Here is a 21,662-nt window from a genome sequence, read left to right as displayed (position 1 = left end):
TCTGCAATCTCATTATGTTCAGCTCTATCTGAGCAGAAAGATAGTGGATGTATACTTCGGTAGAGGCAAAATACTTACTAGCACTTATTAATAGTGTTTGTTTAAATAAACACTTATTGTGAAAAGGGAAAGTATAACAGTCACTGATAATGATTTTTGGAAAATTTTGCATTCTTTTATGAAAGCAGATTGCTTTCTTACTGATGGGTGTGTAGTGATATCAAAAACCTAATTTAGGAATATGATGTTTGAGGACGCTTTAGGACTGATAAATAATAGACCCATAATTTTTTCTTCATAATTTCTTTTACTGTTTGTTAATCATGAACTTTTTCTTGTGATTAGCCAACTTTGTGTGCACAATCACTGTTTCCCAGCATTCACATATGTATGCATGCACATACAAACACACACACACTGTTGTCTTACACACAGGTTTCATGTTTATCGAAATCCATTCAGCTTCACAGGTTATGGTCTTACATTTTACTTGTGTATCTGATGCAGTGTTTATAAGGTGTTTCATTTCAAAACCCAAGGAATTTTCCTTGACCTTTCTGCTTAATCTTCCTGATAATGTATTTTATCCGCTGTGTTCTGCCAGAGCTAGATTTTGTTTGATTTGATATGGATGGTGTTGTAGGAAGTCCTAGTGCCAGTTGTCTTTTTTTTTCTGCTAGACTTGAAAATTGTTGTTTGTTTTTTTAATTTTTGAAGATTTATTTATTTATTAGAGCGAGAGAGCGAGAGTGGGAGTGGCAGGAGGGGCAGAGGGAGAGGGAAGGAGAATCCTCAAGCAGACTTCCTGCTGAGCGTGGAGCTGGATGTGGGGCTCAATCCCAGGCCCTGAGATCGTGACCTGAGCTGAAGTCAAGAGCCGAAATCAAGAGTGGCTGCTTAACCAGCTGAGCCACCCAGGCGCTCTCAAATTTAGGTTCTTAATCATTCTCTTCTTTTTTTATTCCTGCCTTTTCCTATCTTTTCAAATTGGTTGTTAGTTTCTTATCTACATCACTGCAAACAGTTGCTCTGTGTTTATTTACACAACCAATCTTAAGTCTATTTTAGTGAAACACATATCCTCATAATTGTACTTGTGAGTTACAGCACTGTTACAACCCATTCTAACTTCATTAGTAGTTATGCCCTATAGTGAAACATGAGAATTTTCATCCCAGATTTTTGTTGTTATATAAAATATTAGAGAAATATATATTTTAAATTATAAATATGACTGAAAGTAAAGTTTGGAGTTTACATACGATCATGTTTTCTGTTTGAATCTCCATTAATACATACTTTTTATAGCTTGTATGTTTGACAGCATTCTCTGGTTTCTTTTTTAAAAACTTCAAGTGGAGGGGCACCTGAGTGGCTGAGTTGGTTAAGTGCCTGCCTTTGGCTGAGGTCATGACCTCAGGGTCCTGGGATCGAGCCCCATGTCAGGCTTCCCACCGAGTGGGGAGCCTGTTTCTCCCTCTATTTCTGCCTGCCATTCCCCCTGCTTGTGCACTCTCTCTCACTGTCAAATAAATAAAATCTTTAAAGAAAAAAACTTCAAGTGGGTATATAATAAATTTATTTTTGACCAGTTGCATTTAGAAATGATTTTTACTGAGTAAAAAAGTACCTGGTAGACATGTGCAGCTACATAGGGAATGGGCTCCTGACTAGACAAGGGGCTGGCCCAGGTGCTAGTGTCTGGCTAATAGGAAGAAAGACACAGACAAGGAAGTCTGGTACTTGGAAAAAAAGTAAGACTTAATAATTTACTTATAGACTTAATGACAGAGATTCTCTTGTTTTTAATTGACATTCAAAGTACAGGTGGTTTAGTTGGTTAAGTGTGTGCCTTCGGTGCTCAGATCATGATCCCAGGGTCCTGGAATCGAGTCCTGCATTGAGCTCCTTGCTTAGTGGGAGTCTGCTTCTCCCTCTGCCCTCCGCTCGTGCTCGCTGGCTCTCTTTTATTCGCTTGCAAAATAAATAAATAAATAAATAAATAAATGTACCAACTAAGACAGACTTGCTTTTAACTTTGTGATAATTTAACAAGTAGTGACTGCCTGGTTGATAACCTTTTTGTTTAGCTGGTGATTTTAGGGGCATCAGCTAATGTGTCCGAAGGTCAAAGAGCCTAAATGATTAATAAAAAGCTAAGAATTTGATGTTTGCTAAATGTTAAGCAAATGACTGTCTTGCTGAGTTAGAGTTAATTACGAAGAATCCGGTGCTTAGGTTGTCCCTTCATAAATTGATCTAGTGTCCTTTTCTTTTAGCAGAAAATATTTTTAAAGTTGTCATCTGGTCATTGGAAGATTATAAGTATTTACCAAACATAGTGTTTAAAGATAAATATTGAAAAGTTTGTCATTGCTTTTTGGATTAGTATAGAGTTTTGGTTGTTTTAGGTAGAATCAGAAAGTTGAGTTTTGATTTCTTGCAATATTTTTTTTTCAGGAAAAGATGTCCTAAAACAGAGGAATATTAGTTGTGTTTTAAAATTTACTTAAATTATAATCAAGGATGTATAAGGTTGATGATTTTTTCCTTTATTTTGTAGTTATTTTGTGTTTCCAACACATAGGGGGTTTTAAGTACCAAGCGAATCATCGTGTCTTAGCTTAGGGAGATGGTGAAGAAGGAATGAGATCTGTAGGTAGAAAGACGGTGCAGGCAGCTCTGAGGCAGACGGTACGCTCCTTCACAACTCCACGTACGTGTCTCAGCGGACCAATGACGTGCACTTCCTTTCCTACACTCTAGGTGTTTCTTTGTCATCCTTTCTTGCCCACTCCCATCATTTTTATCCCATATTAGCATCTTTTTAACCAAAAAACCTTTCCATATCCTTGTTATAAAATAACATTAATTTGGTGCCAGCCTCAGTGGTTCTGTATACTTTATTTTTGATAAATGATTTCTCTATTCTTTTATTAATGGGAGTTGTAAGTATTTAAAAACTTGACATGTTCATAGATGATAAATACTGCCTGACTACAGCATTGTGTAGAGTACTTAAATTGAATAGATTTTGTTTTTATTTTACATTGAAGGTTTTTTTGTTTTTCATTTTTTCGAGAAATTTAGATTTTTTTCCAAAATAGTAACAGTCCATTTAGTAGACAGAGTGCTTTGAAATTGAGTTGGAGTCACCAAATTGTCCAGATAACTGAGATTTAACTTTTATATATGATACAAATTATTTTAAATAATTAAAATGTAATAAGAAAGTTAAAATTTTTCTGAAGGTATCCTTTAAGATATGAAATATTGAAGTAATTCAGGGTTGTATAATGCTAAAGCGTTATTGAGAACAATTCAGAAAGCCGCTGGGGGCAGTATTGCCATCCACCACATAATGTGTTTAAATGTTCCCAGAAATGTAACCTTGCGTTTTAGGAGGAGGATCAGGCAAATGTTAGTCTCCTGCAAGGCCTACTACATACACGTAAAGGAGAGATACTAACAAAGTGCTGTGAAGGATAAGGGGAGGGGCGTATTCTGGGTACTCAGAGAAACAAGAACTTTGGGAAACTACTCAAAAAATGCTGTGAGCTCTGTGTTTCGACTTCGGGAGGGATGTTGAAACTTGTAGTTTTGAGATCTTTAATATTAGGGTATTTGTCATTTCTGTTTCTTCTTAAGGTTATTGAATGTAAAAGGAAAAGCTTCAGTTTGAAGTTGTTTTTTTTTTCTTTTTGGTGGTTTGGTTTCTTGAAACAAAATGTATCATACATACAGATGAATGATACATGTACCCGTACTGTATATACATGTGAATGAAACATGCATGTGCTGTATGTACAAAAGAAAGATTCATAACGTGCTGTACATACACACGAAAGATACATATACACATGCTGTACTTACATGGAAAAGATACATATGCATGTGCTGCGTGTCACATGAGCAGTGCATGTACACGTGCTGTGAGTACACAGGAGAGGTACATCTACATGTACTATGTATATATGAAAGAGCCTATGCGTGTGCTGGTATATACATATGAAAGATACATCTGGAAGGAAACTGAAGTGAAATGACTTAAACAGTATCTGAATTATGCAATATAGTGTACAATTCTATACCATTTTTGTTTGTCACTCCAAGTTGTGTTTATTGTTTTTAAAAGAGTGGTTTTCACCGTGTGTATGCTATTCAGACATAATATAATAAAAAATATTTTTAAAAAAGAAGTTAAAGCTCTGAGGCAGTTTTAATAGGATTCAAATTTAAAGTGGAACCCTTACATTATTACTAAAAAATTAGATTGCCATTTTAAATACCCAAAAGAAGACTTTTTAGAAAAATCTGTTTTAAAAATAGACTTGCTAAAATTTTGGGTTTTTTAATTTTAACTTTTCATCTGCACTGAGAATATTACTTACTGTAGTATCTTAAAATATTTCATAAATAGGTATATAAAATGCAAAAGGTATTAAATCTTACTAGTGAAAAGCAAGTCTCCCCCCCTCCCTGCCTGCCCCGTTCTCCCAACTCTGTGGTTCCCTTAACTCGGAGTGCAATACCTTGGAATCCTTCAGAGATTTTCAATGCTAGAATGTTTTAATACTTCAGAAGTGTAGCACTTTAGCTAAATCTTATTCTAATAACTGAGAAATTTAAGCAACGTAGAATGGTTACAGATAGAATGCTTTCCAGATATGGGTAGTCAGAGGTAGGCTTTGGTGAATTTCCAAAATCTCAACGGTAGGCTAGGGGAGGCCAAAGTGTGCACCAAATCCCTGGAGTTTGCAGAAGAGAGTTCTTGAAAGGAGGGCAGATTTCTTAAGGCCTCCGGAGTGCTGCAGCAAAAAACTGCTTCCAAGTCTTTAGCATTAGGATTAGTAGTTCCAATTGAGAATGACCTGACCTCTTCCCTTCACCTCCCTGCCAGCTTCCCCTCCTAGTCATCATTCTTTTTTTTACGATAGCTTCCAGTATGAAGGACTCCACTCTTCAAGATCCAGGAACATTTTATTTCCACATATTTTAATTTCAGAGAAAGAAACTAGACTTTGAAAAAAATACCAAGAAAATAATTTTAAAACGTCAGGAATGCTTTAAAAAACATTTTTCCTAATAAACCAGACGGAGATTAGTGACAGGCATGAAAATGCAGAAATTAAAAAATAACACTAGTGACCCAGTAGAATATTTCTTACCTGTAGAATGGTACTGATGTCTTTGCATGGAGCTATCCACATTTCCTCACTGACCTGGAGTTGCAGTGGGTGGCTGTGTTTAGAAGTGCAGCTTGTGACGTGGAACCTTTGTGTGTGTGATACAATAAGATACTGTCTATTTACATTTAAAAAACACACAAGTCCATACTATGTATTTATGGATGCATGCATAGGTAGTAAAATTATTAAAATTGAACTGGAAAGATAAGTACCAAATTCACATTCTGCTTTGCTTTGGGAGTGGGGGGAGAATGCATATGGAAGGGAACAAAAAAGTGACTTTGTTAAGTATTATGTTTTATTTACTTTTAATAAATACGTATTTATATTTATTTCCCTCATTGGCATGGATGACTGGATTATCAGCTGTGTGCTGCTAGTAGAACTTTATTCAAAATGGAATTTTTGGAAAATGTTTCCAAATTAATTTAGTACCAGTAATATATATATTTCTTTATATGAGCATATAGGTTAGCTTCTTTAATAGATTACTTAAAATACGATTACTTCTCATTTATTTTATCTTAATAAACTTTATTATCACATAATCTCCAAAAGTATCCAGAAGGGGGCAGCATGGGTTTGTGAAAACGGGAATGTCAGGTATCTAACCTGTGTGTGCCTTCCCTTGACAGTGTTAAATCCCCAGTTCTTAGAGACAGAGAGATGATAACATGAATGGTGTATGTGGCTATACCTATGCTTAGCATAGCAATCTAATGTTCAAAGCCATTAAGAACAATTAACAAATTAGGTTTCTTTTTAATACATTGTCCTTTTTAAAAAGTAAAGCTTTTGTCTGAATTAGCTCTTACCTCACTTTTTTGAATTTGGGCTTTTGTTACTAATTTAATTTGAGTGTTACATTTAAAAAGTAGTGTTTATGATTATGACATGGTCTCTGAAGCCAAGCAGAGTGAACTTCGGTAGTACAAATCAAGCAAAACCAGGAGGCAGAACTAACATTTTTCTAAAATATATCACAATGCACATAATATTCTGTAACACTCTTTTTTCCTTTAACATTTAATTCTCTTAGATTTTGAGACTATTTTCATTTGTTTTTATATATTCAGCATTGTCTTCTTGAAATTAATTTTTACTTTTTAAAATGAAATAATTGTTATAGAGAACACAAATATTTTTTCTTTTTTTAAATTTAAATTCAATCAGCCAATATACACTATATCATTAGTTTCAAATGTAGTGTTCAGTAATTCATCAGTTGGTATAACACCCCGTGTTCATCACATCACGTGCTCTCCTTCATGCCCATCACCCAATTACCCATCCCCCCACCTATCCCCTTCCAACAACCCGCAGTTCGTTTCCTATAGTTAAGAGTCTCTTATGGTTTTTTTCCTTCTTTGATGACTTCCCATTCTGTTTTCCCTCTCTTTTCCTATGATCCTCTGTGCTGTTTCTTATATTCCACATATGAGTGAAAACATATGATAATTGTCTTTCTCTGTTTGACTTATTTTGCTCTGCATAATACCCTCCAGTTCCATCCATGTAGATGGAAATGGTAAGTACTCATCCTTTCTGATGGCTGAGTAATATTCCATTGTATATATACACCACATCTTTTTATCCATTCATCTGTCAATGAACATCTCAGCTCTTCTCACAGTTTGGCCATTGTGGGCATGGCTGCTACGAACATTGGGGTGCAGGTGCCCCTTGGGATCACTACACTTGTATCTTTGGAGTAAATACCTAGTAGTGCAGTTACTGGGTCGTAGAGTAGCTCTATTTTTAACGTCTTGAGGAACCTCCATACTGTTCTCCAGAGTGGCTGTACCAGCTTCCATCCCCACCAATAGTGTAAAAGGGATCCCCTTTCTCTGCATCCTCGCCAACATTTGTTGTTTCCTGTCTTGTTAATTTTAGCCATTCTGACTGGTGAAAGGTGGTATCTCATTGTGGTTTTGATTTGTATTTCCACATCATGTGGAGCATTTTTTCATGTGTCTGTTGGCCGTTTGTATGTCTTCTTTGGGGAAATGTCAGTTTATGTCTTCTGCCCATTTCTTGACTGGATTCTTTGGTTTTTGGGTGTTGAGTTTGATAAATTCTTTTTATAGATCTTGGATACTAGCCCTTGATCTGATATGTCATTTGTAAATATCTTCTCCCATTCCATAGGTTGCACCTTTTTGTTTTGTTGACTATTTCCTTTACTGTGCAGAAGCATTTTATCTTGATAAAGTCCCAGTAGTTCATTTTTGCTTTTGTTTTCCTTGCCTTTGGAGATGTATCTAGCAAGAATTTCTGTGACCGAGGTCAAAGAGGTTGCTGTGTTTTCCTCTAGGATTTTGATGTATTCCTGTCTCACATGGTCTTTCATCCATTTTGAGTTTATCTTCGGAGAACACAAATATTTTCTAAAGATGTTCTGATCATCTTTCTGTGTCACTAAGTGTATTCCAATATCATTTTTAATGATATTCAGTTAATTTATTTAATTTTATCAGAAATTTTAGAATGTTGCTTTAAAAAATTTTTCTCTTGTCAACAGTGAGAGTACAAATTAGAATATTTTTGCACATCTGAAATGATTTCTTAAGATAAATTTATAGATGTGAAATTTCTATATTAAAGGGTATATTGATTTTTAAAGTCTTTGAGTAGATATTGCTAAATTATCCTTTAAAAGCTTAGGGATAGGTTTTTACCACTTATTTACCCTCATAATTCTCCATCATCCTTATACTCTTTTAAGCCTTGCTAATATTCAGGCTTTTAAGTAGCTGTATGCAGAGTATGTATAAGTGAATAGCACCAATTTTCATTTTTAAAGCACAAATGCATTAATATATCAATACTGTATTGGCCATTCATTCTGATTGGCTTATATTGTATTCTTTATAATTTCATGTTTTCCAGATTTTTACTGCTATCATATTTTATTCAAGATAACTAATTAATTTTTCCTGCTATGAATAGTGTTTATGTATTCAGATATCATAATACACCCTGTCTCTTGTGTAGAAAGCTGAGAAAATGAGTAATATACCAAGAAACTGTCAGTGTGTGGTCCCTTTAATAGTAATGAGAAAGACTGCATCCTTCTATTCAGGCTATGCTTATATTGTGCCAAACACTTCAGAAATTTAGATAGTCTTCTATCTTAGAAACGCTTTTTTAGCGCTGAAGTCATATCCTTGGGAGTAGAGACGATTATATTGGGCACGAAGTTTAGTTTTAATAATAGAAGTCATTTGGTGCTAAACTATGCAAATGAAGTGGTTGATTAATTTGAGCTTTTTATTTTGAGCTGAAGAGATAGTGTGACATAAAGAGTATGAGATAAAGACTAATTTTTCTTGAGTAACTTAATCATAAAGCAAGTTTAAAATGAGTTAAAATTTATCTTAAAATGACAGAAATTGTTAGAAAATAATAATGACTTTTTAAGGTGACTATTCAGTTAGGTGCGGAGTATTTTTGAATAGTCTTTCATTCAGCAAATAATCTGAGTACCTTCAAGAACTAGGCATCTGGTAGTTGACAAGATATAGTACCTATCTGATAGAATTTCATCTACTGAGGGAGCCAGCCTGGAAAACAGGCAGGTGTAAAGCCGCAGAGTAAATGTTGTGAAGCACCTTTTCAGGACTGCCCTAAGTACAAGTCCCTCAGGGAGGTCCTAGAACGGGCACTTGGTAGAGAAATGAGGATCAGAGAAGTTAAAGAACTTCCCGCAGTCACACAGTTAGCAGGTGGCGGAGCTGGAATTTGGTCCTAAGTAGTCCGACTTGATGGCCCGAGCTTATCCACTGTGCATACTGCCTCCTAGTAGATGTCATTATGTGTTTTAAAATAATTGTATTTCTCCAAATTTTGACTGTTGTTTTCATTATTGATTTATGTAAGTATATGACTTTGATGCATACTTACTTTTAAATTGCTAATTTATTGAATATTTATCTTTCACTTTGTGGAACAAAACACCACCCTCCTTTTGAATTCCCATATTCTACTTTTCCTTTAGAGAACTGTGCATTGCTCACTTCTCTTGTACTTACCCTTTAGTTTTCACCTTTGATTATTCAGCTCTGGAGTTTTTTAGTTTTAAACTCGTTTTACCTCCTCTTATTTATAACACATTATTTGCTTTTAAAAAACATGTTTTAACTGCAATTTTACAAGTTTAACATAACACACTGTGAAAATGTTTGACAGAAGAGATAGCTAAGAAGGTAAAACGTCACCTGTTATCCTTGTACATATAAGAGAACCACAGTTAACATTTTGATATCTTTTCCTGTGGCCTTTAAAATCCACTTACTGTATATTTGTGATTATATTGTAGATATAGTTATCTGAGCACATTGCATCTTCATTTAATATCATAACAAATACTTTTCCAAGTTATGCTTGTTCATGAAGGTAATTTTTAATGATCGTAAAACATACCATATTTATATGAGCATACATATATACTTAACAATTCGACTTTGAATATGTGGATTGCTCCTAATTTGAACATCTGTATTATAAGTTTTTTTTAAGTTAAATTTATAATTATTCCCTTGGGTAGATTCCATGAATTTTTTTAAGATTAGGACCTCAGAATTTTTGTGTAATAGGAATTAACATTTTGAAGGTGACTTAAGTATAGTACCTTTACCTAAGGTACTACATCAGTGCCTGTTTCACTACCCCTTGCCAGCACAAGAAGTTTGTATTTACTTCCATGCCTCAGTTGCCACATCTGTAAAGTGGAAATAATGACTATACCTACCTCAGAGGGTTGTTGTGAGATTCTAATGAATTAACATTTGGATTTTAGCCAAGTATTTAGAGTAAAACCCAGCACAAAGTAAGAACCCAATAAATGTTGGTTGTTTGCTATTACAATTTCTAAAATCTTTGGCTAAATTGATAGAGTATCTTCTTGTTTGAATTTGCATTTCTTTGATTACCAGATGCTGATATTTTTCTATGAAGATTTTAGTGATTTTTTTTTTGAGACATCTTTTGTCCTTTGCCTATTTGTTTTTCTTGGGGATTTTAGTGCTTGTATGAGTGCTTAACTTAATTGAGATGTTAAGCATATGTGCTTTCTATTGTTGGAATTTTCTCCTGTTCTTATGTAATCTATCCGTTTTCTGTGTGGCTTCTTTCATATTTTTGAATCTTAGAAATCATTCCCCATCCAGAAATGTGATGAAATTTGATTAAAAAACAATGGCTGGATCAAAAACAAACATCAAATACTTCATCAGAAATTTATTTGTTTGTGGGGTGAGGAAAGAAGGCTGATGGACTTTTTTTTTTTTTTTTTTTTTGAGAGGGACAGAGAGAGAAATGGGGGGAGGGGTAGAGGTAAAGAGAGAATCTTAAGCAGGCTCCATACCCAGCATGGAGCCCAATTCAGGGCTTGATCTCAGGATCCTGAGATCTTGACCTAAGCTGAAATCAACGGTCAGACGTTTAACCCACTGAGCCACCGAGACTCCCGTCTTACACTAAATTCTTCATATATATATATATTTTTTTGCTGTTTAATTAATAAGCAGTTGAAGAAAGATGGAATTCTAATTAGTCCACTATTATCTTTTATAGATAGTGAATAAGTGAGGATATTAAAACTTGTTTCTAGGGGCACCTGGGTGGCACAGTGGTTAAGCGTCTGCCTTCAGCTCAGGGCGTGATCCCGGCGTTACGGGATCAAGTCCCACATCAGGCTCTTCTGCTATGAGCCTGCTTCTTCCTCTCCCACTCCCCCTGCTTGTGTTCCCTCTCTCGCTGGCTGTCTCTCTCTGTCGAATAAATAAATAAAATCTTAAAAAAAATAAAATAAAATAAAACTTGTTTCTAAAAGTCTTATTTTCATATAGAACATAACCAATTAGAAGGTTAGTCAGTGTTTTGGTTGGACTACCTGGTCTTCTTTTCTAAAACAGCTATTAAAGAAGCAGCTCTCTACCTTTCTTTTTCCTTAAAAAAAAAAAAAAAGGAAGGATGAGCTATGGTCTGAAAAAAATTTTTTTAAGCTAGTTTCATGAAAACGTGGAAATGAAATTAATATTCCTAGGCTCTTTTTTCCCTTCAGGTAGAATATTTAAAAGTGATAAATGATATATCTTAACTGCACATTTATGTTCCATAGAAAGAGTTCTGGGAAGTACAAGAAATAATGATTAAGAGAATAATGAGATTGATTTATGACTGAAAGAAGCTGGTCATTTATAGCTTGTCTAATGATGGGCATATTTAGAAGGAAAGACAGTAGTTAGTGATCATATATTTAGAGAACACTCAAAAAGAAAAATTGTTTGGGGGCAGTTAAGAGATTGCCCCTGAAATGATATGAAGAAAAAGAAGAATTTAGTTTAGAAAACAAATTAGCAAAAGTAGGAAAAATGTATGTATGTAATTTATATTGGGAACTATTAGAAATCAGAATCATCTCCCTAGAGAGCTAGTGGAAGGGATAAACTAGCTGTCTCTAATTTCTGTAATTCATGGCAGATGTTTAGGAACAGGTTACATAAGAGGTTTCTGGGAATGGTTTAAAATGAACTCTTGTAAAATGCATAAGGTCAGGCTGGATGACCTAGGTGGTATATTCTGACTCTTTCAGATTCTATGATAGTTTGTGGCATTCTGCGGCTCAGCACTAATGTACTGCGAGGATTATTTACTGGCAAACTCAATGAGACTCTGTATGGTTGAGGATCAGAATTATCTGGAAAGAAAAATTGGCCCTGGAATATATATGTTTTGGTCTGATATCTCCCTTCTTCTCCTTGCCCAGTTATCTTAATTTTTTCATCAAATAAAAATAGAGTTTTTATTAAATATTCTATTGTTTATTGTTGTTAGCCTTTGCTTTTAAATTAGCTTTTGATGTCATTGGTGCATATTGTTTCTAGGGTAGAATTAATTGTATTTGGAACATGAATTTGAATAATTTTCACTTATAAAGTACTGGCCAAGTTGATAGGATGCTCAATCCACGCTGTACGAATTCTGAGTTCCATAACAATACAAAATTTTACATGGTATCCATGAGTTACACTCTTTAAATCAGTCGGTAGTAGTGGTTGGGGAAGTATAATCTGTGAGACAGTTAATGGGATAAGGGAATAAAATATTAAAGCTCTTGCTTAGGTCCTTTTTTTAACCTTAAGAAATTGAACTTAGGAACATGGAGTGGTAGGACACTGGTGTCTCCTTGTTTCTTAGGTTCTATGGGCACGTCTCCCCTGGGGAAAGGGTGGACCTGACACTGTGAGGAGGCACAGCATTGCTCTCGCCAGGGGTGCTTGTCCGCTTCCTCACCTGCCACCACGAAATGGGCAGAGAAAATGATGATGAAACAGATTTCCAGTGAAACTTAAATATCTTTACTTACGGTTTAAGGCAATGATCATTGGTCCATCTGACAGGAGGGCAGCCAAAAAATGTATAATTATATAAAATATGTATTTACATCCAACAGTCATTAGCAGTGAAATCTTTCTAAAGCTATATATTGTGCTTTGAGGTGTTGGCTAACGCTAACATAATTAACATTACTAAGACATTTACGAAGGTGTTTCCTTTCATCTCAAATTGGTTTATTTAAACTTTGAGTCATTACTTTTATTTTTTATTTTTTAAGTTTTATTTATTTTCTTGAGAGAGCAAGCAAGCCTACAAGCAGGGGGCAGGTGGGGGGTGGGCAGAAGAACAGGCAGACTCCCTATGGAGCCAGGAGCTATACGTGGATACAGGGCTCAATCCCAGGACCCTGAGATCATGACCTGAGCCTAGGTCAGATGCTTCACTGACTGAGCCACGCAGGTACCCTGAGTCATTCTTTTTTTTTTTTTTAAAGATTTTATTTATTTGACAGAGATAGAGACAGCCAGCGAGAGAGGGAACACAAGCAGGGGGAGTGGGAGAGGAAGAAGCAGGCTCACAGCAGAAGAGCCTGATGTGGGGCTCGATCCCATAACGCCGGGATCACGCCCTGAGCCAAAGGCAGATGCTTAACCGCTGTGCCACCCAGGCGCCCCTATTCTTTTTTTTTTTTAATATGTATTTTTTTAAAGATTCTGTTTATTTATTTGGGAGAGCATGAGCAGTGGGGAGGGGCAGAGGGAGTGGGAGAAGCAGGCTCCCTGCTGAGCAGACGACTGGGGGGGGTGGGTGGGCGGGTAGGCTTCAGTTCCAGGACCCCTGAGATCATTACCTGAGCCAAAAGCAGATGCTTAACCGACTAAGCCACCCAGGCGTTCCTCCAAGTCATTCTTTTAAAACATATTTTTTGTGCATGTTTTACAATGTACATGTTTATTGGCGCAGAAGTACATATATAATTTGTAAATATACATACAACGGGAATACATTACAAAGTTTTTTTAATGAATGGGTGTGTAATCAAAGTTAGTAGTATAAACATATACGGTTCACATTTTTTGTTATATTATTTTAATCACACAATTTAAATGTCTTACGCATTATCCCCTTACGGCATCCTTGATGTTAAGTCATCTTTAGGTGACTTTTCCGGGTTGAAATGGAACAAAGTAAAGTAGTTAATCAAATTATGGAATCAGTCATTCTAGGTGAAATAGATGTTCAATAACCAAGATCCCTGGAATTTAATAATTTAATAATAAAGGAATTGTGGTAATTCAATTCATTTGAGGGGAAGCTGGGTCTAAATCAGAGATAGGAGTTATTAAATATTCTTTAAGAAGTGCTTCTTTAATAATTTTGAGGACAGATAAGAAGAAACCAAGTTAATTGCATTTTAGCAAATCTTTTAAGTGCTTTCATTTAACAGATAGCTGAGAATTATTTATCATTACTCTGTTCATTGTTTGAATTAAAATTAATACCAAAGTGGTGCTTGAGAATGGTCTTTTTTCCTTTTACATTTAAATAGGCTAGACATTTGCTTTGTTTATACCATTAATTTGTTTTCACACAGCCTGTGAAGGTAACCATCAACTCACAATTAATTAGTGGAATCAAAATTAATGAGGTTTTACTGTATTGGGCTATTTCCACTCTAGGCCAGTTTTCTTCACACGAGTTGGACTAGCATTTTTTTGAAAGAAGAAAAATTAGATTTATTTTAATCCATATTTAAAAAGCAGAGAACCATCTTTTCTTGTGAGTTAAATACCTCTAATAACTATGCTTTCTTGGGCTTAGCAGTATTGATTTTTTTGTTTTGTTTTGTTTTCAGTCTTGATTATTTTGGCTATTTCCAGACTGTTGCTTATTACAGTAAAGCTAGAGTTAACTCTTCAGATGCTTATTTTCATTTACAGGGATAGTATATCATTTTTAGTTTGGACCAAACATTTTGTGTGTGTGTGTGTGTGTGTGTGTGGGACATGCCATTTGCCTATTTTCATCATTATTGCGCTGGATGAAAGGGAAACAGAACTGTCTTCAAAGTATGCTTATGTAAGTATACGTGTTAGAGTGCATCATGTGGAAATGAAAAGCTAAAATTTTTTCAACTACAGTTATTTTTCCCCTTCAGAAAATTACATAGTCTACTTTTTAAAAGTAGAGCCTTTGCTATTATTTAGTATTTGCTTTGTCCTTTATTTTTACTAATAAGAGTGATAACATGATGTAGAGTTTTTAAGTCTTTTCTTGAGTATGGATTACATTTTCTTGAATTTTCGAAGTTACCCACCAGCGTATAAATGGGAGGGTGAAAGCTGAAACTTCTCCTGGGAAGTTGATACCTGAAGGTCAGGTTCCTCATAGGAATGGGGATGAATGTGTGCAGTCCTCTCTCTGCTAGGTTATGAACTACTGTAGGAGATATTGGGCAGAGAGAATGTGTTGGTCAGTGGTGGTCAGTACTTCTGTATCCCCTTGGATGTTAAGATCTACCCATAGATCGTAGCTTGAGGAGCACCAAGCATAGTAAATAATACTGGTGAAAATTCTCCTGTCGTTGAACTAACTTCACCCTAACTCATGCCCCTTTGAAATGGAATGCCAAGAGTGCACGTGGACCCAATGAGATGACTGTGGACTTGGGGGCCACTAGTCAGCTAGTGAGGGATGTGGCATCCCTCAAGCATTAGCTTATTTTGAAGATGAGGAGCTTGTGAGTCAAAGTAGCAGAGTCAGAAGTAGTGGCGGGTGTGTGCAGTGTGGCACATCGGTGCCTGATTAAAGGATGCGACAGATGAGAAGAAATGTTGTCTAGGAGGGATTCTTCCTAGTAAATCATACATGGAGGAAAAGATCCCTGCAAACATTTATTTCCTATGATGAGAGAAATAGATAAAATGACCACTTTTTTTCAGATCGATGTTGCCAAATGGTGGTAGTAGTAGTTAGCCATTAATGTAGCAACCATCCCTTTTTGTGAGTTGAATGATGGCTATATTTGATAAATATAAAGTCATTACTAATGGTAATCTGTAGAAATGCAAAGCATCCATTGTATTAAACTGTCTATTATCTTTGGTTAGCAGTGTATATCTGGTGGAACTCATAAATATTTTATATGGTCTGAAATAAAGGCATCGCAGATAGATTTTTACTGTTTTATTCTACCATTGCCATATTTAAATGATTTTTTTTGTAGTTTGTCACTTTATTTTAGTTTATTTCTTAATTATAAAGCTATTTTTTGTGCGCCATAGTCAACTACCCCTCAGTCTTTATGTCTTTTTAAAACAAGAAATCATGTTTTATGTTATAGTTGAATGCTTATCAGGGAACATGAAATAAGCTTAAAAAACGTTTAGGAAAATTCTATATGATGTTTTAATAAAGGTTTATAACACGATCTTTCCGAACTTGTTTTTTTAACTTTTAAAATTAGTAAACAACTGCTATGCTGATTATAGTGTTTAAATCATTGGATAACAAAAAGTACAAATAAAGCTAACACAGAATAAAAGGTTAACAGACCTGAATTTAAGAACAAAGTAGATAGTTAAATCTTTGTCTTTGTTTTATTAATGCTCTGCTTCTTTCAAAAATTGATTTTAAGTTGTTTACAAAAATAAACATTATTCAGTAAGATAAAAATAAAGCTAAGTGATGAAGAGAAGCAGAGAAGCAAGTAGAGGAGGCTGAGTCCGCATTGCAGAAGTGTGCCCCCCTCACCCCCCACCCGCAACTGTGTTGGGTAGAAAATTCAGGCCTGGGTGTCTTAGTAGCCAAAACATGAAAGGAACCAGTTACAGCAGCTTTCCGCAAAGTGTGTTCCTCCAAAACTCAGTCTTCTAAGATCACCACGGTCAGATAAACTTTAAGATGAGTGATACTGTTGTCCCCTCATAGAGAGAATTCTATTCCCATGAGCATGTTACAGGTTCTTGGAAGTTCTGTGGATAAAGTCAACAGTGGTAACTTGTATTTTCTGTGCACATTTGGCCACCCCCACCTCTTTTCATTTGATACCTGTCAGCATTTCCCATTCAGTGAGATGTCCTAATCAGTGTGGAATTGTTCTTTAGCTGAAACTGTTTGCTTAGGCAGAGCCCAGCCCAGCGAGGTTTGAGAAGTTCCTCCTTTGGATCCCATTGAAGGGATACTACTTATGTGGTGCAGTGGGCCTCATCCTCAATATTATTCACAATATATCCAGTGATGTGTGACTGTTCTCATATGGTTTCACCTCAGTATGAACTGAAAGCGTAATCCAATAAATCACTAAAAGGTTAAGTTTTAAATAGCTTATAAATTGTCCTAAAACTTTAAATACCTTAATTTTTAATTGTCTAGGTTGTGGATTCCGTTTTCTGTTGCTAGTGAAAATGTTTATCGTCTTTGTCTGATTATTTATATTCGTCTTGTTTTAAAAGGAATTGAAGGGCACAAACTAGAGATGAGCAGAGAATACACAGCAGAATGTTTAATTGGCTATTGTGTGTTAGTGGAGGTGGTGCACCTGCTGACATTACAGACAGAAGCCGTGAAGCACGTCTACACATAATACGAAGTATCTGTGGCTCTTGAAAGGCATGATCGTGGCTGAGGGACCAGGAGGGTATTGTTTTTGAGCAAAGGAGCAGGGAAGAACATGGGTCCAAGATGACAGAGTCACAAACAGAAAGGAAGCGCTGCAGAAAGCCCGCTGTAGCAGCTAACAAAGGAAAGTTCATACAGTGGAGAGAGAACGCATAATAACAGATCAATTCTTTTCCAGCTTTGCCTGCGCCTGTACGGCAATCATTTCAGTAAGGTCATCTTCAGATTTGAACAGCAGATTTTCCAAGGCATCTTTTCCATCTTGAATCTAGGATTCATTTAGCATTTCTTAAAGTGTTGTCACGATTGAACTGGGTGTTTTATGTATAATAGGAAGGAACACATTTTTCAACACAATTTAGTACTGTGGTTGGTTTTCAGCAATGGTGAATGTATAATTAATTTTGGTTTACATTATTGAGGACCAGATCCATTTTATTCTGAATATAATCTAAATATAATTAAGGTTTATTCTTCTTTTTAGGCAAGGGTGCAGCACTGTATCTGCTCTGTAGCCAGTGACCACTCAGTGGGACTTCTAAGTCTGCGAGAGAAGAAATGCATTATGCTGGCATCTCGGCATCTCTTCCCCATTCAGGTCATCAAGTGGAGGCCTTCTGACGACTACCTAGTAGTGGGATGTTCAGATGGCTCTGTATATGTCTGGCAAATGGATACTGGTAAGAACAAGTGTTAAAAGAGAGACTAGAAAATTAAATGGGTATATTTGAGTTCCTGGAAATTAAAAAATCTTTTATGTGAAGAAAAAAGACCTAAAATGTAAAAAGTTACTGCTTTTACTTCTGATCACTGCTTTTTCTAAGTGTTCTCATCATTGTCAACAAAGAACTATTTAAACGTCCTCTCGTTTGCTGTAACTGTGCCAAATACTTTAGGGTAGCTCTGTGATCTTGAGGAATGCAGTTAAGACAATATATAGATTAGGACAGACACCACAGACAACAGACCAAAAAATAAGTGATTTCTATATAATTTATGAGGTAAATTGTGAGCAAGATTAAGGAAACCATTTTCGTATCAAGTTCAGAAACAGTGGAAGAAGAAAAAATTCTCTTTTATTTGAACAGCAGAAAAGCAATATGGAGCAGTTAATTATAAGAGGTAATTGAAAGTTTTAAGATCTAGAGAGAACATTTAAAATTTCAAGTTTCAGAAATTTTTCTTATGGGGCATAATACAGAACAAGGAACATGTAGGTTAGAAGTACACACAATTATGTATAATGTTTATACATAGGATCTAATGGCCTTCCCTGGGAAATTTTTAAGTGTGTAACTAAATGTTTACTGCTTTAGGCTTTCAAAAACACATTTTATTCTACTTTTACTCTTTTGAGTCATCTTCTATCAGTGATTAAAGCCCTAGTTGTACTATGTAATACTTCTACTAATTTTTCTTTTCTTCATCTTTCTTTGTTTTAAATAGTCCTTTTCCAAATCAGACAATATACATATTTCTGTCTGTACTGTGGTGCAGTAGGGAGTTCTGCTAAGTCTTTCTGTAACAAGTAGTCACAGTCCTCAGGGATCTGTTATTTATAGTCCTTGTTTTAACTGATAGTATGTAGGCAATCTTGCCAAGAAGGAACATTCTTGAAGAGTGTCAAACTTCTTTGCTTTTGCATTTAATTTTTCTTGTCTGATTATAAAAGAGGGTCATGATTTCTGTTAAAATTAAAAGCACAAATGTATTAGAAAAGAAGAGAGATGAACTGAAATCTCATTGTTCAGTTCAAAATATTAACATTTTGGCATATTTCTCTCTGGCCTTGTTTCTTTGCATTTTTAGGAACAAAATGGGTATTAAGGAGGGCGTGTATTGCAATGAGCACTGGGTGTTATACACAAACAATGGATCATGGAACACTGCATCAAAAACTAATGAAGTATATATGGTGACTAACATAACATAATTAAATTAAATTAAAATTTAAAAGTATTGCTGTCATACTACATATATAATTTTGTCTCTTTTGTATTCCTTTTTGTGATATCCTGTCTGCCAAGCAGCACTCTTTCATATTTGCTGGTTTTGTCTACCCCAGAAACCAAATATGCCCAGTTTGTGTTGGGCTCTGGAGTCAAACTGCTTGGTTTGGATTTAGGATCAACCATTTGCTAGCAGTGTGATCTGCTGCAACTTACTGGACTTTTGTCCCTCAACTTAGTCCTCTGTAAAATGAATATCATGATAGTTCCTCTTTTATAGTACTGGGAGAATAAAATGAGATAATATTTACCTGGTGTATAGTAGACATTTGTAAATGTGCGTGTGTGTATGTTTGTGAAATCGACATTTGTGTGTGCGTGCATGCACGTATTTATATTTGCTATTAACGTTATTTAACAAACAGACTGCTTTCCTGGTTACTCTGTTGAACTTGAGAATGTGATCTTACCTACATTTTGAAGTATTTACTTTGAGGATTAATATTAAAGTAAGTTCTTATAGCACTGATGTTCAGAAAGCACTATTTTAAAATACTGTAAATATTAAATTAACAAGTGATGTAGCACAAATGTAAGAGTATGGTAAACTTGTCTAGGACTTAAAATAGTATTATAAAGGAAGAGAATATCATTTTTCTGAATTTTTCAGATATTTAAATAATTGATACTTGAATACTTCAGGTACTTTAAATACATTTGTAAAGAGTATGAATATGATATTCTTCATAAATGAGATGTTACTGAAAGACAAAGTTACTTTTCCAGTAATTTCTCTAAAAGAAGATGACAAATAGCTCCCAACTGTAGATGTATTGGAAGATATTACTCTTGTAACCAGGTTAGTATAATTAAGCCCATTTTAGATTAAACACAATATATAATATTGAAATTTTACAATTATCTTACCTTCAAGAGGATTTAGGTAAACAATCAGTCCGTGTGCCATTTTTAAATCAAAAGATAAAGAAGCAGAATTTACTTTGGCTTTAACCATAGTAGGAGGTATACATTCCTTTTTCCTCCTTGCTGCTCAGGCTTTAGCTAGTGATATAAAGGCCCCTGGAGAGTGAGTAAGGCACATCCTGAAGGTATTGACATTATTTATTTATTAAATTTATTTATTTATTAAATAAATAAAAAATGAAGCCAAATAAATCAAATTCAGCCAAGGTTTGATACATGAAATGTATTTAAACTCTGAGGAGACACTTTATCCCTCTTCTTAGCATTTTGGGGATGTATTTTTACAAATGAAGATATATTACACTTAAAGTACTCATGCATAGTATGTAATTTTCTGTTTGCTATTTTGAATTTTACTGATGTTTCTAGCTTAAAAACACTTCAAAATGTCTTTATACTTTTATGCAGCATTTTCTTTAGTTGTTTTTCCCTTCAAATGGGTAGTTTTTATTTCCAGTATTTATTTCCTAACGAAATGAAGTTGAAGCTAGTAAAATAAAATTTCATTAGAAAGACAGAGGTCCAGAATCTTTTGTTCTTTACTTGGATCATCTCTATTATATGTAATAACAATGAATAGTGATGTGGAGGCCAGGAAAGTTATTATTCCTTCACATCTTAGATAGTTAGAAAATTAGTCAAATAAATAGCAATAAGATTTAGCCAGCTGGAGCTCTGGACTTCTACTTAGGAACTTATTAAAGGTGGCCCACTGGCCTAGGTGGTGGCTGCTTCTGCATGGAGTGGTTCAGATGCTTCAGGGACCAATTCTCTCATTCTTCACATTTGATGATCCGAGTAGGTGGGAGGAGTCGTTCCCACAGGCCTTTGACGAGGTCAAAATCCTGTCTGTTTGGGAAACAGTGGCATGCTGTGAGTAATGACCAATTTTACAACATGTTCTTATCTCACCATTATCAAGTTTCAACAACATTTTCATGTGTCTATTTTTATCATATTTGTAACAGAACAAAAGTGATTCTCACATCACAGACCTGTTCCTGTAGAGACAGTTAGGTATTCTCACACAGATGCAGACGCCAATAGTGCTTGCCAAATATATTAGAAATTAGTGTAGGAAGTCCTGTCACTTTGCTCTGTTATCTTTTTTCTTTATTTTCTGTCAACGAGTTTTCTGAAATATTCCTGTTTTTGCATTTACTTTTTGAAATATGCATTAAAGTCATTTTATAAAAACTTAATTATCTAATAAAAGGTAGAGAATTATGAACTAATAGATATTCATATCTATTGAAAAACATACAAAGCTTGGATAATCAAAAGCATAAGTGTCAACTAGGTTTTTCACACAAGCAGAGCCTTAGTGTGTGTGTTATTCTTGCTTACGACTTTATTTACTTACTTATTGATTTATTTTTAAAGATTTTATTTATTTGACAGAGAGAGCGCACAAGCAGAGGGAGAGTCAGGGGGGGAGAAAGAGAAGCAGGCTCTCTGCCTGCTGAGCAGGGAGCCCAGTGTGAGGCTCGATCCCAGGACCTGGGATCATGACCTGAGCTGAAGGCAGATGCTTAACCTACTGAGCCACCCGGGCGGGCCCCTATTTATTTATTTATTT

The 21,662-nt window shown here is 35.3% G+C and overlaps 1 protein-coding gene across 3 annotated transcripts in view; it reads left to right on the top strand.

The window, feature by feature from the left end:
- WDR7 (WD repeat domain 7) overlaps positions 1 to 21,662 on the top strand; it is a 347,769-nt gene that overhangs the window by 43,291 nt on the left and 282,816 nt on the right. For all 3 annotated transcript variants that reach the window (XM_026496379.4, XM_057313055.1, XM_057313056.1), the window contains one exon: positions 17,635 to 17,830. In XM_026496379.4, coding sequence (XP_026352164.1) covers positions 17,635 to 17,830 — 196 coding nt within the window. The remainder of the gene's footprint in view (positions 1 to 17,634; positions 17,831 to 21,662) is intronic.

This window comes from Ursus arctos, unplaced genomic scaffold (genome assembly GCF_023065955.2).
Source record: "Ursus arctos isolate Adak ecotype North America unplaced genomic scaffold, UrsArc2.0 scaffold_17, whole genome shotgun sequence".
NCBI lineage: Eukaryota > Metazoa > Chordata > Mammalia > Carnivora > Ursidae > Ursus > Ursus arctos.
Note: the sequence above shows the minus strand (reverse complement) of the source record. Positions and strands in the feature narration are given on the sequence as shown.